The 17,832-nt window shown below is 41.3% G+C and overlaps 1 protein-coding gene across 1 annotated transcript in view; it reads left to right on the forward strand.

The window, feature by feature from the left end:
- LOC115088636 (bifunctional epoxide hydrolase 2-like) overlaps nt 1-15,874 on the forward strand; it is a 91,375-nt gene extending 75,501 nt beyond the window's left edge. The window contains exons 7-8 of the mRNA XM_029596898.1: nt 2,324-2,382; nt 14,091-15,874. Of these exons, the coding sequence (XP_029452758.1) occupies nt 2,324-2,382; nt 14,091-14,175 (144 nt within the window). The 3' untranslated portion in view covers nt 14,176-15,874. The remainder of the gene's footprint in view (nt 1-2,323; nt 2,383-14,090) is intronic.
- The last annotated feature ends 1,958 nt before the right edge of the window (nt 15,875-17,832 follow it).

Here is a 17,832-nt window from a genome sequence, read left to right on the forward strand (position 1 = left end):
CACTGCGTAGTCTCTCTTTACAGCTGATCACTTTGAAAACCATTTTTCTTGTAGCAATCTGTTCAGCACAAAAGGATCTCTGAACTGCAAGCTCTTTTGTGCCGTGAGCCATTGCTATGAATTACTCTGGGGGTGATACAGCTTAAGAATGGTAGCTTCCTTTTTGCTGATAGTGGTTTTGGAGTTTCATTTGAATTGGACTATTTTCCTGCGTATGCTGGACAGGGATAGAGATGAGCATGATTATCTTCTGTTGCATGCCTTGGATGTTAGGCAGCATCTGATGCTGTACTTGATTACTAAATCTTTCAAGAAGTCTGTCTGAGCTCCATGTGGAGGTAGACAAGGTGAACCAGCGACACGGGCAACTATTGCCCATTGGGTAAAAGAAGTCATCACAGCTGCCTATGTGGATGCCAATGTTCCATTACCTAGACAGGTTCTGGCGCATTCCACTAAGGCTCAGAAGGTATTGTGAGCGGATCTTTGGTCATCTCCTGTCAAGATTTGCCGAGCAGTGATGTGGTCCTACTTATTCACTTTCTTCAAGCATTACCACTTGGACGTGAGGGCCTAGGAGGATGCGGCCTTCGTGCATTTGGTGTTGACAGGTCCGTGGGCAGCCTCCTGCCCTTTTCAGGAACAACTTTGGTACATCCCTCTTGTGTGAATTGGCCTGCCTGAGTGTAGCGGAAGGAAGAATTACTACTTGCCTGTTAAATTTCCTGTCCTCTAAGGAAGACAGGCCAATCCACAACCCACCCTGGGCTACCTACATGCTTTTAGTTCGCCCCATAGGTTGATCAACAAAGAGTGTTATTTCTGTAACTTTCTTTGCTGGACTGATAAGTGCCATAACCAGCCCCTATGGTTAGTGCATGTTAATTCTTTTAACTGAGCTCAGTGTTCCCATTTGGTTGGAATCATGAGTGGTTGTCTGTTAAGTCATGTTCAAATATCATCAGTTTGTCCACAGTTTGGCATTTTCAGAGAATACTAGTGGGCTGATGTCTGGGCACGGCTATATGTCTGTGAATTCAGCGAGTCCATTTTATTCCTTCTCCATCTGCTGGGAGAGGTGCATAACCCACTTGTGTGGATTGGCCTGCCTTCCTTAGAGGAAAGTAAATTATCAGGTAAGCAGTAATTTCTCCTTCTTTGAAGTGTTTTAAGTTAACTTGGTTTTGGAGCTATTGAATAAGTAACTGATTATTTTAATTTATAATTGATTTTTGACTGTAATTACAGTATCATTCTCTATTTGGATTTAAAAATTAATGTAAAAATTGTGATATATTATAGCAATAATTAAATGCTGCCCTTGCTTTGGGGTTTTTCTCCTGAATAGACTTTATCAGAGCACAGTCCAGGATTGTGAATCCTTAAAATTGGGAGACAAAATGTCAGTCCCTGACTGTGAAGACTGAGTTTTTCATTATCTTTTATAGCACAGTTGCTAGGGTTTCAGCTATACCTAAAGATTTTAAAGATAAAATTCTACCAAAACAAGAACTCACCTGGCAAAAGTCAAGAACAATGGTGATATTTTGATTTTGGAAGGAAATCTATCCTTTATTGAAAATTTTTAAGAATATTGACAGTTTGCTCTACATTTATACAGAAACACATTTTGATCTGCTGCTGTCTTCCTTGTTAGCCCTATTCCGATCCCATTTTAAACACCCATGGCTGTAAGCCATGTTTTCAGCCCTTTCCTAAATTTTAACAAATCTCTGCCTTCTCTTAAAGAACTTGGAAGCTCATTTCATAATTTCGGTATTGCTGAAGAAAAGGCCCTGTTTTGAAAGCAAACTTGTTTAAACATTTTTACAGCAGCTAATTGAAGCTCTGATTTCAAAGTATTATCCATAAGTGGCCAGCGAATAAGGAAAGGAAACATGCACAATTTTTATTCCAAACAATTATAAAGGATAGGAAGTAAAAAAAAAAAATAAAAAAATCTAACAAATTAAAAACGGAAACTTTGAAATAAATGCAACAGAGGGAGGAACAGAGCCAAAAACAGTCAAGTTGGATATTTTGAGGGAATGTAGGTAGCATTGCTTCTTTGAAGAGTAAACTGTATCAATGACATATCTTATCACGATTTAATGCTAACAGTATCATAACCTTAATGAACTATGAGAATGTTTATGATGAAAGATTACATTTTACTTACTTTTGCAAGGTTTTTAGCAGTATTTGTGAGTTGTTTTTTTTTGTTTACATATTTTAAGCACAAAATAGCATATTTGTGAGAATATGTTAAAGGCATGCCTACCATTATTCATTTAGTTCAAATAAGATTTTATCTGTGTTTTAGATTCCACAGCTCAAAAGGGGCCATATTGAAGAGTGTGGGCACTGGACTCAGATGGAAAGGTACTAACACTTGCTCACTTAGCACTGTAAATCATTTCTTACTGAGTTGCAAAGGACATTCATTAATGAGTGTTTTCACAATGAAATCTTCTGCTAGATTCATCTAAGGAAATTAATTGGTTGACAGATAATGTTGATGGCTTCTAATATTGCATTTAGCATATGGAGCAGTTTTTGAAACAGAATGCATAAAGGAGCCTGTTTACTAATCAGCATTCCTGTTCGTACCCCAGATCAGTCCGGACGAGTAGGTTTATGCATCTCGACCAGCAGATGGAGGCAGAGAACAAACCTTTGAGGCACTGCTACATAACTGAGAGTGCCACCTGCAGTCCCCCAGTATTTCTCTGTTTCTAGCAGATGGTAGAGGTGCAGACCTGCAGTTTGGAGTTTAAAAAAAAAAAAAAAGAGAGAGAAAGTTAGGAAGAAGATTCGGCTCCCCGAGGTGTTGGGTTCCTTCATGGGCCATCCCTTGGGTGGAGCAGGGCAAGCAGAGGGGGGTTAGTAACCCTTGGCTTGACTTGGGCCTTCTTGGCAGGGTGTGGTTGATAGCCAGGGGTCCTGGTTCCTTCACCCCCTCTGGGCCCTTCACTCCCTCTGTCTCCTTAGCTTATGGCCTCCAGAAGCAGGGACATTCTTCTCTTCTCTTCCCTTTTTTGCTTTCAGGTAGTTAAGGTATGCCTCGCAAAAACAAATAAATAAATAAATAAAAGGGCGGTAAAGAGCAAGGGAAAAGGAGAGGCAGGGCTGAGGTAGTGGTAAGTGCTGTGTTTTTCTGCCAGGAGGGAGGCAGGCAGGAAGGAGCAGACCGAAGTGCCTTTGCTTGTCGGAGCCAGGTGCTGAGTATTTCAGCACTGGGACAACATCTGGGAACGCTCTGCGTCTGTAGCTGCTGTTAGGCCCGACTGAACCAACATGCCGGCTCCCACACAGCACGACAAAGTTTGTCGTGGCTGCGGTTTGAAGTGGGTTCAGCTCGATTCAGCGTCGTTTTGTCAATATTGCACCTTGGGGGGGGCGGGACCTCGGAGAGATCCCCGGAGGCCAGCAAAAATGCAGTGGCAGCTGGGATAGCTCTGGTGACTTTGCGGGCGACAGAGAAGCCAGTGGCCATTTTGGCAGTACATGCTGAAGTGCAGACTGCCATTTCTGAGCCCTGGGATTCCCCTCCCATGCTTTTTCTGTGGGAAAGGACCCTGCTGGGGGCAAGGAAAAGGGAGAGGCTCAAGAGGTAGCGGATCAGGACTCTTTCTCCTTGGACCCGAAGGCATTTTCCACCTAAGTCCCTTACCTAAGAAGTCCCAGATGGCCAAGAAGACTACAGGGCCAGTGGAGTCAGGAGGGATCCTGCACATGTTGAGATTCGGCTGAGCCCCGGAAGAGGAGGATTTATTGGAGAGAAAGGATGATCCTGATCAGCTGCAAGAGGGTCCAGTTGGGGCCAGACAAGGACCCTGTTGGTGCCCTGGGGATTCCGTTGCAGGATCCTGACCGGGATCCAATGCAGGATCCGGATGCCCAAGATCCGGATGCAGTTTCAGTCACGGAAGGGGGGTTATCCATGAGTGGTCTGGCTGTTCTGAAGGGAGGAACTGGGTCCATTGATTCCCCAAGTGCTGGAGGAGCTCAGGTTTAAAGCTGCCTAGGAGGATTCGGATAAGGAAGGGGTGAACCCTCTCCTGGAGGGATTGCGGGGACCCCCCTACAGCTTTCCCATTGCCAAAGCAGGTAAAGAAGTTGGTGGATCAGGAGTGGGAATTTCCCGAAGCGAGCGTGAAGGTAGCAAGGGCTATGGGAAAGCTATTATCCCTTGCCAGAGCAGACCTTGGAGGCGTGGGGAATTCCCAAGGTAGATGCAGCATGTCTACGGTTACCAAAAAAAAATGACCATCCCGGTAACGGGAGCGGTGGTCCTCAAGGATGTCCATACACAGGAAGCTGGAGATTCTGCTCAAGCGGCTGTTTGAAATCTCAGCTTTGACTCTTCGGGCAGCGATGTGCAGAACTTTGATGCAGAGAGCCTGCTTGTCTTGGGTGCAGAAAGCACATGACAAGCGTTCAGGAGTGGCATCTGACGCAGCACAGGTGGACCACATAGAGGCGGGGGTGGCCTGTGTGGCTGATGCTCTGTAAGACATGCTCCAAATTTCTCCTAGACGTTTGGTCTCTTTGGTGGCAGTGCAGGCTCCTGTGGCTGTGAAATTGGTCAGCGGACATATGGTCTAAGTTCAGCAGTCGCACCTCCTCTTCAAAGGGAAGTTACTATTTGGGGAGGACTTAGAGCAGCTCCTGAAGCAGTTGAGAGAGTCGAAGGGCAATAAATTACCTGAGGACAGGTAATTTCCTTTCCTCCGCAAGCCCGTTTTCTAGAGGCTAGGAGATTTCACACGGGCCGGATCCCTGCTCCAACAGTGCAGAAGCAGAGTTCTGGCAGGCAGCAGCCCTTTCAGAGTCTGCGCAGGTCCCTGAGAGACAATGGTTCCCAAGGAGGGGGCAGAAACAAGATTAGGCAATGAAGGTATGTTGGTCCGCTTCTCCCCAGAAGTGATTGGAGGGAGGCTGTCTCTCTTTGATGAGGCGTGGACCAGAATCACATCGGACCCATGGGTTCTGGACGTGATAAGAGTTGGCTACACCCTAGAATGTTCTCGGCCGCTCAGGGACACCTTTGTAGTCTCCCACTGCATTTCCCTCTCCGAGCAAGAGGCAGTGCAGGACACTACATCGGCTGCAACTTCTGCATGCCATTGTTTCGGTGGCTCCTCAGCAGAGAGGGCAGGTATTCCGTGTACTTTGTGATGCAGAAGAAAGAGAGGTCCTTTCGGCCCATTCTTGATCTGCAGAAGATAAATGCTTCCCTTCGGATGCCGCATTTTTGGATGGAGACGTTGCGCACAGTGATAGCGGCGGTGCGCAAAGGGGAGTTTCTAGCATTGATAGACTTGTCAGAAGCCTATCTTCATATCCCTATTTGGATCGAACACCAGAAGCTTTTAAGGTTCATGGTCCTGGGAGAACATTTCCAGTTTTGAGTTGGTGACAGCACTACGCATGTTCACAAAGGTGATGGTGGTAGTGGCGGTGTCTCTCAGGAAGGAAGGTATCCTGGTTCACCATATTTGGACGATTGGCTGATATGGGCGAAGTCGGAGGTGGAGTGTGGTCACTCAGTCCAGCGGGTAATGCAGCTTCTGCAGTCATTGGGCTGTGTGACGAAGCTCGCAGAGTGTTATGAGGCTGACCCAGTCTTTGGAGTCCTGCACTGCCTCTTGCTCGGAGAGGGAAATGCAGTAGGAGACTACAAAGGTGTCCCTGAGCGGCCGAGAACATTCTAGGGTGTAGCCAGCTCTTATCACCTCCAGAACCCACGGGTCCGATGTGATACCTGGTTGGGGAAGGTATTTCTGATGTCAGAAAAAGACCTCACAAGTTGCAGAGTCTGATTCTTTGGCTTCTGCACCTGTTGTGTCTCTGGGATTAACTGCAGGTCCTGGGTTCCATGACATCTACACTGGAGTTAGTAGAGTAGGCTTTTGCTCACATGCGTCCTTTGCAGAGGGTTCTGTTATCCCATTGGAATCTGCCATTGGAAGAATTTCAGCTTCCTTTAGTGTTGCCTGAGGATGCCAGGTCCAGTCTTTCATGGTGGCTGTCTAGGCTCATATTTAGATGCAAGCCTAGGCACCCAGGTTTGGCTGAAAATGTGCTTAATGTAGCCAGCCAAAATCTGGCTAGCTAAATTAGGTGCTCTTGCCCTATTTGAAAATTAACCCCATGCATCCAGACTGATTTGTCTGCATATTAATAGATTTGCTGGAAAGGAGTGTGACATTTATTAGAAGTGTAATTTGGACTTAGTATTGCAGTATGAAATGAATCAGACTAGTTCTGAAATTATGATGCTAGTGAGAGAAATAATTAATCTATATCTGTTAACCTGATTGAAGTACTGTCTATACATGTGTATAACACCAATAACCTATCATGGTGATGTAACCTTTTGAAATATTGCATATCAGTTCAAAAAGCTGCTGCACATATTACTTAAGTGATATTGTAATAAATTGTAATTAAATGTTCTAAACAAAAAGCAATTTTCAGGAACATTTTTTAAGTAATAGAGATGTCATAAAAACGGATTGAATATATTGAACTGCATGCATTTTTTAATGAGAAACAAAAAAAACTAGTCAGTTTACTTAGAAAACGTTTTTTGGTTTTTTTTACCAAATGCAGAGGTGTTTGGTTATCCTAGATACCATCTCTGTTGTATTTAATGAAACCAAGAATGGATCAGATAATATAAGGGTGATTTTTCAAATCCATATACCTGGGTAAATTGCCCTTCCCTGCTGGCTAAAAGTATCTGCGTACTTCCAGGGTACAATTACTTGTAGCAGATTGAGGGGAGGCATTCCCAAGGTCAGAAGGATGATGGGATAGGGAAACATCATGCATAGATTTGATTTTTAACTCTAAGCACATTGTTTTCCAGCAAAATGTTACCAGCAGAAAAAGCAGGTGCAAAGTCCACAGGTACTTTGTACCCATAGTCTATTTTCAAAGGAAAACTATCAAAAAAGCTTCCCTTTGAATGTTAGCATCAAGGTGAGCAAGTACAAAGTGCTCATTGACTTTGTAGCTGTGTGAGCCTTCTGACATTTCCCCCCTAGTGTTCATTTATCAGGTTTCTATGATGAAGAATGTTACTCAAGCCCTTGGGTTAAAAGTCTAACTGTAAACTATTTAACCCTAACTGCAGGTTATGGGGGACATTCAGATCCCACAAAAACAGTTTTGTTTTTAAAATTATGTCCCTTTAGATTTGTCATTTACTCCCCAGTACACAATGCCATCAAATCTCATTTGATTACTATAAATGGTTTGGCCTCTGCACTTGGAAAAACTGGCAGGGTACAAATGGACTCTTGCAGGGAGTCCAGCTGAGCTGTCACCTGAATGGGTTTTCCAATTTAACGTATTTGTCTGGTTCCAAAAATGCCTCCGCATTCTTTTTATAGGTAATCTGTAGTTCAGGATGTGTTCATTGTTGCTCAGAACACCTTTTTGCAGAAAACATCTTGCTTTTCTGCCTCAGATCTACTAATCTTGTCTGAACTCAGTGTAACCTTTGCCCTCAAAGTTTCATTATCATCTTTCTTTGAATGGGTGTGTAACTTTTTATTTATAGATTTTATGACATAGAAACAGGAAGAAAAAAACTTTTGATAGGAAATCAATCTTCCTGGACTCATACAAATATAAATATTAAATCTGAAGTAAAAAAAAGAAAAAACTAATAAATAACCAGGAAGAAACTCAAGTCTATAATAAAAAGAGGTATGGATTTGTGAAAAATTAGAAGGTGGGTAATCAAGGAACAATTTAACCACAACCCTCCACCAATGAAGCCATGATCCTACTAGCTGCTCTACCCTCTGTAAATCTCCTAAATTGTGTGGGATCATAAAATACATAAGTGCCTCTGATATTTAATCAAACTTTTAGCAGGAAATTTAAAAAAGAAATCGGCACCCATCCCCTTAGTAGTTTGTCTAAATTCCACAAAGTTTTACACTTTTCCTGGATCCATCTACTAAAGTCTGGGAAAACCTTGATATTAACATCATGAATTCAGCATCCCTGTTCTGGAGAAAAGACTTAAAGGCCCAATCCCTATAGCTTCCAGGACAAAGGAAACAAAAAGGGTTGCTCTTGTGAGCGAAAAGTTATGCGGTGACTCCAACAAAGCCATCAATTGAAGCTTTCCAAGGGTCAAATTATTCTCTGCATTATTCCACCTCCTTGAATCTTCTTTCTAGTCAGAAGATAGTAAATTTGGCCACAGGTACGAAAGCTTCTAAGGGATATTTCAGAACATCAAGAAATACTTCTTTAACATATTCAGTGGGGAGATCCTAGAAGACTTAGGAAAATTAATCAAACATAAAATTCTTCTCCTAGCTTGATTTTTCTATATCTCCAACTTATGTAAATCCTGGCTATCTTGAGTAAGTGCTGAATTTGTAGCCAACAAAGTTTTGATATTCTTTTCACATTTTGCAAGGCCTTTGCCTTTTTTAAGCAAAAGTTTACCTTGAGAGAGAAATTTTTTCTGAGGCTACTTATGTAAGTTCACAAAGTTGAAACACACATCCTGTGAGGGAGGCCTCCATGTGGGATACCATGGCTCAGACTTGCCCCAGGGAAGCATCTGAGGGTGTTTTGGCAAAGGAGCCAAAACAAACTTTATTGGGGTGGGGGATAAGGAAAGATACACTACTGCAGCTAAGTTCTCATCATTTCTTCCTTCATTCATACCAACATTAAAAAGTCCTACCTCATATTGATTTTCCTCCACCATGAGTTCTCTTATACCCTGATTCAAAGAATCTGATAGAGCTTCCACTCCAAACACTCAAGCAGTGTTGCCGGCATCCATCCAGACTTTTAGCACCAACAGTGCTGCATTATCAGGCCGCAATGATGTTCCCAACAAGATATTACTGGCCTCTGCCAACAGCTGAGGACGAGGGGGAGATCTCCCATTGGAGCTCAAAGATGCCTTAGGAGAGACAGAGACAAATTCCATCTCTTACATCTCTCCACTACCTGAGTGCACAAGCTGCAAGACATAGGCAACAAACTAGTCCAAGGCCATCCACTGGCAACTATGCTTCAGGGTAAGTTCTTAGTTTCTCTTTCCTCTTGATAGAAACAACTAATTAATTGTCTTGCTCCCTCTCACAGCTACAGGCTGCCTGCTTGCCATCTTGAACCCTCCCTTCCTTGCTCTTTGAATGTTTGTACATCTTTATTTTATTTTTATTTATTTATTTATTTAAAACTTTTATATACCGGCATTAGTATGCAAACATCATATCAAAAATTACCTCATGATGTTCAAGCATTATTTGATAGAAATTCTCAAAGTTCCTGCTCAGTCAATACCACCAATTGTGAGAGCTATTTATGTTCCAAAAAGATTGAATACATATTAATATCTGAGGACAGTTTGAATTTTACTGCCCTTCTGGAAACATCAGATGAGAAGTTGGTTCTTCATGCACTGCTGATTGTAACTTTGGGTGTTGATCCAGATAGGCACTGGCTGTTTAAACACTTTTTTAAAATATTGGGAAGAGCAATTTTTGAAGTTAAAATGCAGGGTTTTTCTGCATGTATCCAATGAAACACTGAAGAGCCCAAGACAGTTTTGTTGTTAAGATCTGGTATTCTTCCATTAGGAGTTTACTGCACTTGCTGTTCTTTTATTTTAATTATTTTTCTTTGTTTTGTGGCATTGGTCCTCAATTATGGTAGACTTTAGTGTTGACAGGATATTTGCTTTAAAATTTCTCTTTATTTTGTATATTTCTGCAAAAATATATTTATTTCAAGTTATTTTTGAATGGCATTTGATATATGGTATAAATAAATATTTAAGAAAAAAAAAGTACCATGCTGGGTCAGTCCATCGACCCCAGCATCTTTTGTCCAACAGTTGCCAGTCTGGGTCATTAGAAAATACTTGGCAGATCTCAAGGAGTAGATCCAGTTCCTTGTTACTCACTCCCAAGAATAAGTGGTAGCTTTCCCTACTGGCCTAATTATGTCTAACAGTAGTTTGCCAATAATTGTGTGAGAAACAAAATAGGAGGCAAAGCATAATTTCAGGGAGTAAAACGACAGTCATTCTGATGACATAAAAACATGGAAGCAGGTGGATGCTGTTGAACTGAAAGAATACATAGGCCTCCTCTATTTGTGTGACTTGTTCTATGGAGGCCACAAACTCCTGAAAGGGTTGTGTTCTCCACACACAGGTCATTCCTTCTTTCGTGCTACAGTGAGTTTGAAAAGATTCCAACAAATAGCAGTGCACAGACATTTTGGTAATGAAGTTAGTAGGAGCAAAGGAGAACTGTGAACAAATTAGCTGCCTTCCATGGTATGTGGACACTGTTTGTGGTATGTGCCAGAGATGCACCTCACTGTAGACTAGCAACTGGTATATCTGAGGAATTTGCCCCTTTAGACAGTTTAAGCCTAGCAAGGCTTCACAGTATGAAAATCAAAATTTGGTGGTGCTGTGATGTGGCAATATTGTATCTCATGAATGAGGGTATCTACTTGGGCAAGCAGCTGGAAAAAAACAGTCATGTTGTACAAAAACCTGTTCGGCTTTGGTACAGATCATGAAGGAAAGAATGTTGTGGATGATAACTTCTTCTCCAGCACAGACTTAGTGGAAAAATTGCTAAGTGAAAATACAGTCTACCTGGGCACCATCAGAAAAAACAAGGCTGACATTCCAAAGGAAATGCAGCCTGATCCCAAAAGATAGTCTTAATCATCTTTATTTATGATGGAGCCCTTAGTCTTGTATTTGACTAAAAACTCTAAAGCAGTAATGTTGTTCTTTCAACAATGCTGTATGACATGACTGCATTTGGATAGGAAAGAAAACCAGTTGGAGAGGAAAGAAAAGGAAAGGTGACTTGGACTATCTGGAACACATTTAGTACATATGACTATTTACAAACAGAAAATAAGCAAGTGGCCAATGATAATGTTTTCCAATTGGATTGATGTTGGTGAAATTGCCAGCTTGCTTTGAATGAGAAATCATCCTGCTTGGAACAGCAGATTACCTCGATAAGGATGGCCCCCTATTCCTTAGATGGGAGAGCAACTGATTGCTGGACTGACCAAATGAAGACTACAAAATACTGATAATCTGACCAGGCCTATCAGAACTGCACTGATTGCATTGGACTACATAATGCCAGTATCCACGACTGCACTTACTAAGGTTAAAAGAACATGTTGTGTTGGCTATGTCAGAGCAGCAGACTGCAAATCTCAAAGACGTGAGGACTGCAAAAGGCGAGGCGAGCACATACAGTAACTACCATAAAGCTGTGTTCTGTCTGTGTTCAGTGAAAAAAGTTTGTGTTGATGCGTTTATCTTAATACTTTTTCTGAGTTATTGAAAATAGAGTTTCTGAGAAAAAGGGATTTTTTTGTTCCTAATTTTATAGGGCCCAGTATTCAAAACGTATTTAGCACTAGATAGCCAAATAAGTACGACTTATCCAGCTATGTAATGGCTGCTGAGTATCCGGTTATGTTCAGCAGCCACTACATAGCCTGATAAGTCCCTTATCTGGCTATCTGAATAGCCAGATAAGTTGTGGGTGGACAGTGGGCTGATCAAGGTGATGTTCTTTTATCTAGTTAACCTAACTGGTTAAGTAGCGATATTTGCTCTTATCCATTAAGTTAATTGGATAAGTTAGAGCAGGTCTCACTTAGCCGGATATAACTTATTCTGCTAAATAGCAACTTCTATGCAGATATTCAGTGGCATAACCGTGCTACTGAATATCCATTGTAACTTAGATATTATATCTGATTAAGGGCCAGATTTTAAAAAGGTTATGCACGCCATGTAAGTCCCAGGGCTTTACTAAAGGGGCGGGGGCGGGGTCAGGCTTCCGGCACAGTGGCCATATTGGCTGCTGTGCCGGGGATCGCGCGCCGGCCCAGAGTCAGGCACAAAAGGTAGGGAGGAAGATTCAGAACCAATGTCAGGAAGTATTTCTTCACAGAGAGGGTGGTGGATGCCTGGAATGCCCTTCCGGAGGAAGTGGTGAAGACCAGAACTGTGAAGGACTTCAAAGGGGCGTGGGATAAACACTGTGGATCCATAAAGTCAAGAGGCCGCCAATGAAGAGTGGGTGACTCGCCAGAATGATGGCTACTGCCTGGAGACAATACCCTTATTAAATAAACATACACATGCTTACTGTGACTCTAACATCGCTCTAAGCCTCAACAGCAAGAGGAAATGTGGAAAAAAGGATTCACACTCACAAAGAGGGGAGTAGCTGGCTTGTTACGGCGGTTACTACCCCAAACCAAATGTGCCTGATACTTCACTTTCGATGCATATCCAGCATAGCTCTCTGCTTCAACGGCAGGGGAGAAAAAAAGAAAACTAATACTTCACGCATATCCAGCATAGCTCCCTGCTTCAACGGCAGGGGAGAAGAAAAACAACCAATAAGGGCTGTATAACATAGTCTGGGTAAAACAAATAAGCATGGGTGTAGCTTGCTTATTGGCAGGGGAGAAGCTTGCTTATTGGTAGGGGAGAAGAAAAACAACCGATAAGGGCTGTACCACATAGTCTGGGTAAAACAAATAAGTATGGGTGTAGCTTGCTTATTGCGGCGGCTACTACCCCTAACTAATCAAGCTAGATATTTCACTTGGATGCAGCTCCATCACTGCTCTCTACATTAAAGGTGGGGGTGGAAGGGAAATAGAACCAAGAGCTAAGAGAAACAGATAAGTATGAGAGAAAAAATGTGTGAAGCTTGCTGGGCAGACTGGATGGGCCATTTGGTCTTCTTCTGCCGTCATTTCTATGTTTCTATGTTTAATAAAGGTTAAGGGGGGGTTAGAGTACAGCCGGGGGGGGGGGGAGAGAAGGGGTGGGAAGGTCAGGCTAGGGGGAAGGGAAGTTCCCTCTCAGGCCGCTCTGATTTCGAAGGGAACAAGGGAAGGCAGCGCGGCTCGGTGCGCACAAGATGCACAATTGTGCAGCCCCTTGCACGCGCCGACCCCTGATTTTATAACTTGCACGCGCACCCTTTTAAAATCTACCCCTAAGGCTTTTTCCCCATTCTGTGTCAATGGGGAAAAAAAGCTTAATGAATAAGGACCTAAGTTGCTTACCTGGATAACTTTAAAAATTGGGTCTCTGAAAAATAAAATTGTGTTTTCATGGAAAAAATATTTTTGTTTTTTGTTTTTTTTTTTACTAAAAATGTTTAATGTTAAAATGAATCATGTTTTCCAGAGTTCTTTAGTACTGTTTATTGGGTATTTAGGTTGGGGTTCAAAAGAACCCAAAAGTTACACCAGTATTGACTTTTAATGGGGTCTGAATGTCCTCAAGGGTATTAATGGTTCTTTTTTTTTTTTTTTTTTTGGGGGGGGGGGGGTTCATGAGATTTGGTGAGACCTAAGAAGAAGATCTTTAGAAGTATCTGTAAACAGTAACATGTTTGAAAGTGAAAGGTTATTTAATTTAACAATGGCCTCAAATATATTCTTAGAATGAGGGAACAGCAACTCACAACTGATCTGACATTTTAAGAATACAATTTAACAACAACAAAAAAAAACTTTAGTGTGATATTACTGGGAAATATTGATATACTGTATAATTCAGATGAAGTGGTGAAGGAAATATTTCCAATTCAGGAACACATTTTTTCTTGCCAAGTCTTTTCTCTTTGTGACATTGAATTTCGTATGTTTTGCCTCTGTACTTAGAAGCTAATGATTTCATTTTGTGAACTAAAAATGGTGAGTTGGCCCATCCCTTTTGCTCATGTTGCAGCAGCATCAAGACTCAAGTTTCTCTTGAGCAGCTAGGGTCAGGAACACCACAGTAGTTACAGGCTTGATCCCAGTAAGGGAGGAATGGTGGCTGTTACCGCATGGCCACACTTACCAGCAGAGGGGAGGAAACTTCCCATTAGCCTGTTGGCCAGTGAAGGCACATATGTGTCCTGGGCATACCATCTGAAGTGGGAGGCTCGCAATGAGGAAAAAATAGGGAATACTAAAAAAAAACAAAAAAAAGTAAAAATATATATATTACAGAGCTTATTCTTTTGTTTCTTTTACAGGCCAGCAGCACTCAATGAAATCCTCATCAACTGGTTGCAAGAGGTTCACTGCAGTACACCACCTTCCACCTGTTCCAAATTATAATTGGTTAAGGGTCATCAGTTTTTAAGATTGCCAAATTAATTAAATTATGAATAACTTCTCGTCTATCCCAGTAGTACACAGATCTTTGCATTTCAGCATTCTTGCCATGAATACTTGCGCATTCTGCCACATTATTTAGGAGCTTTTTTTATTTGGGGGGGGGGCAAGGAAAATGTAGCTAGGTTTTCATATAAATTTTTATTTAGCAGAATAGGATCCTTTTTCAAATTAAACCAATCAGTGATGATTATGAACTTTATTTAGGAATCTTCATTTCCACTTTTTATTTTATTTTTCCTGGAAATTTCAGTGGTGGTTATCATTGGAAAAATAAGTGAAAAAATGATTCACTATTTTTCCAGGTAAATCTTTGTGTTCTTGTTGTAATAAACACTGTTAAATTCCTGGGAAGCATAAAATAAAAACTGAAATTGAATATCCCTGACTAAATTATACCTATCTCAGTAATGCTCAATTAATCTAAGTAGGTAATTATATTTCAGAGCATTTATTATGATCCATAATATCCTTACAGGTTAAGACCACCATAAATCTATTATGAAATCATTGGTAAACTATGAGAAAATTGGTCAATTCCTGGTGTTATTCTGATGGTTTGTACAAGCATACAAAATCATAACCAGGCTAACAAAATATTTAAATGCTATAATTATGATGAGGCCCTTAATTTGATGTGATAGGCATTTTTTTCAAACATTATATGCCAGGAGAGGAGGAATTAAAAGAACAAACTTTTTTTTTCTTTATTGGACCAGTCAGTTCCCAGCATAGAAGTGTAGAAGGTAGCAGCATACCAGTAAAGAAGACTCTGGTCACTGACAAATTTTCAACAAATCTGAGCATTTCTGAGGGTCACCACTGTCACGGATAAGTTTATATGCTGAATTACTGAGCAAGAGAGTAGCATAGAGAGAATCCTATGCAGTATAATAGTCTGGTACAGATGTCGTCAGTAATCTGGCTTTCATGTATTAGAAAATGAGATCTACTAGTTGTTTGTGGCCTTTGATCATCCAAAATTCCTCCCCTGGTGTATAGTAGAAGAAAACCGTATGAATTGACATGTTCTTCTGTGTTCATAAGTAGTGGTAACGCTCACTTTTCATCCCAGCATCACTGTGTGCCTTAAAAAAACCAAAAAACAAACTGAATATGGTTTATAATAATTGAGCTCAGGTCTCTCTTACTGCTCCACAGCTATAGACAAACTACAGTATTGCCAAGAATATTGAGTTTCGGCTTCTGGAAAATCATAAATGCTTTCTGTTTAGGATAGCACTAGTCTGTTAAACTTTATGCAATTAGTGGCTTATCTGTTGCTGGCTCCATTCCTTCTATGGTTTCAGCAAGTAATATTTTCTTTATATTTGGGAGTCTTTCTTGATCATCTCCAGTGATACCTTTATAAATTCATGATACAGTATAATTTTAAAAATAAAGTATGACTATATAAAGTTTTGTTGTGTAATTAAAGAATATGAGGGAATTTTCATGCTGTGAATAGTAGTAGTCCATGATTGGTGTCTGCTTTTTATATCTTTTCTGTTATATGATTTGTGGAAAGTTCTTTAGTTTCCCTGATGTACAACATATGTTGTGTTCTGTCAGTGAGAAATTTACTTTATGAAAGCAAAACAGATAATTTTAATATTGTATGCTAATACATTTTTTCAACTGATTTGATTTGTATTAAGTATTTTCACTTTCGTTTTTGGAGTTGTACATTGATTTCACTGCAGTTTGCAGAGAGGGATGCTGAACATTCCAGAGACTTCTAGTGTTTATCATTTTGAGGCATGCAGCCCCTATCTTTCTCCCTGACTTTCCAACAAAGGAGGCATGTTTTGGAAGAAGCCAGAGCCAGTGGAGAATACCCATCAGAGCACCAGTGCAAGTAGGCTTTATGAGCAGTGCCCTCAGTTTTTCAGTGTCACACAAACTACAGCAGAATCACTCACTTGCCACAGAATCCACCCTCTGCCCCTCATTGCTTCTGCCACTGGCTCCATACCTCTGAGCCAGCTTTTAAAAGTGCCGCCAGTGCCTGATGATTCAGAGATAGTAAACAGAAACACATTTTGCTAGCACAGTCGGCAGGTGCAGAAGGGGGAGAAGACACTGAAGAGGAGAAAGGAGGGAGAGGTCACACAAACTTCATATGATTTACTCTTATTTTTGTTTTCCTTACTTTGCTTTTATTTTTGTCAACTGTTTAAAATCTCAATTTGTTTAATGGTGGTCATTTATTTATTTATTTAGTTTATTTATAGCCCGCCTTTCAGGCACTGCAAAATATATTACATTCAGGTACTGTTGGTACTTCCCTGTCCCCAGAAGGCTCACAATCTAAGTTTATGGTAATGATATCAAAGCATGGCAGCATTTTCATGCCCTGCTGTAGACACAAAATGTCACTCGTGGAAGGCCAAAATTTCCTGCTACTGCATTGTGAAAACCCATGATCCATCTGAATAAAGATCTGCTCAAGAATGTCACCGTAACCTCTTGTAGGCAAAACAAATCAAGCTCTGAGCTGAGTGAGACGCATGAACAAAATCCCCCAGAGGTATGAAAAATCTATGGTTAAGCTTTATAGTAGTATTCAGCTACTTCAGTGCTTTATAACAAAGCTGGACCAAGAACAAGGATATCAAAATTAGCTGGTCACAAGGGTCATTTAAATCAAAATATTAGATTGGGTGGGCCACATTACCATCGTTCCTCCTTCCCCTACCCCTCCCTTGAAACTCTATCTCCCTTTCCCCATTGCTCCCATGGACCTGTTTCCTGGCCAGTCTTTGTCCCAAGAGCAGCGGAAGCAGCAAGTTGTGAAGGAGCACAGGCCATAAACTAAACTAATCCGAAATCCCAAGCTCTGGTTGCCGCATCTCCTCCTGGCTTTTGTATGGAAAGCAGGGCCTTGGAAACACATGTTTGTTCAATCTGTGTCCTGCACTCCTTTATAGCTTGCTCTTGGAACCACCACAGGCAGGACCAGTACTAACTTGCTTCCTGAGGGAGATGGTTCAGCGAGGCCAGAGAAGGAAACGAGATGGTTTGCAGAGGTGAGCATGGCTGATTTTTGTGTGGGTGATGAGACAGTGTGTTGTCAAAAAACAAAACAAAACCTGTGGCACAAATTCTGTATGTGTGAAACCCATGGTCAACAGCAAGGAGTTTTTCTGCTTCATAAAGTGGAAGAAGCTAGGAATGAGAAGCATTGGTTATGTCGGGGTGAAAGATGTTCTGGCCAGCTCTGAACTGTGGTCTGCTTGGTTTGAGGCTGGTGCATTGTGTGCTGAGCCATAGAGTGGTGCAGGTAAGAAGAATTTAAATACTGAGTTAAACATTCAGATGTGCTTAGCTGTAGCCCAGCGCATTGAAAAACATATCTAACAGCTTTGGGAGAGACTACAATAGAGCCGTTTGATTTCTGTTAAAATTGTTTTACCCTACCTTTGTTTTGTTAACCCTTGCTCTAGGGCCTCTTCAGTTTTACTTATATTTTTTCATAAATGTTTGTTTCTTAACAACCAGTCTTCTTGCTTACATTAATTTGTTTTTCTATGTTAAACCTTATTTTGTTTCTAGCTCTAGTAAACTTTCTAATGTGTTTTTATATGTCAACGTTTTCTG

This window comes from Rhinatrema bivittatum, chromosome 3, assembly GCF_901001135.1.
Source record: "Rhinatrema bivittatum chromosome 3, aRhiBiv1.1, whole genome shotgun sequence".
In the NCBI taxonomy this organism is placed as follows: Eukaryota; Metazoa; Chordata; class Amphibia; order Gymnophiona; family Rhinatrematidae; genus Rhinatrema; species Rhinatrema bivittatum.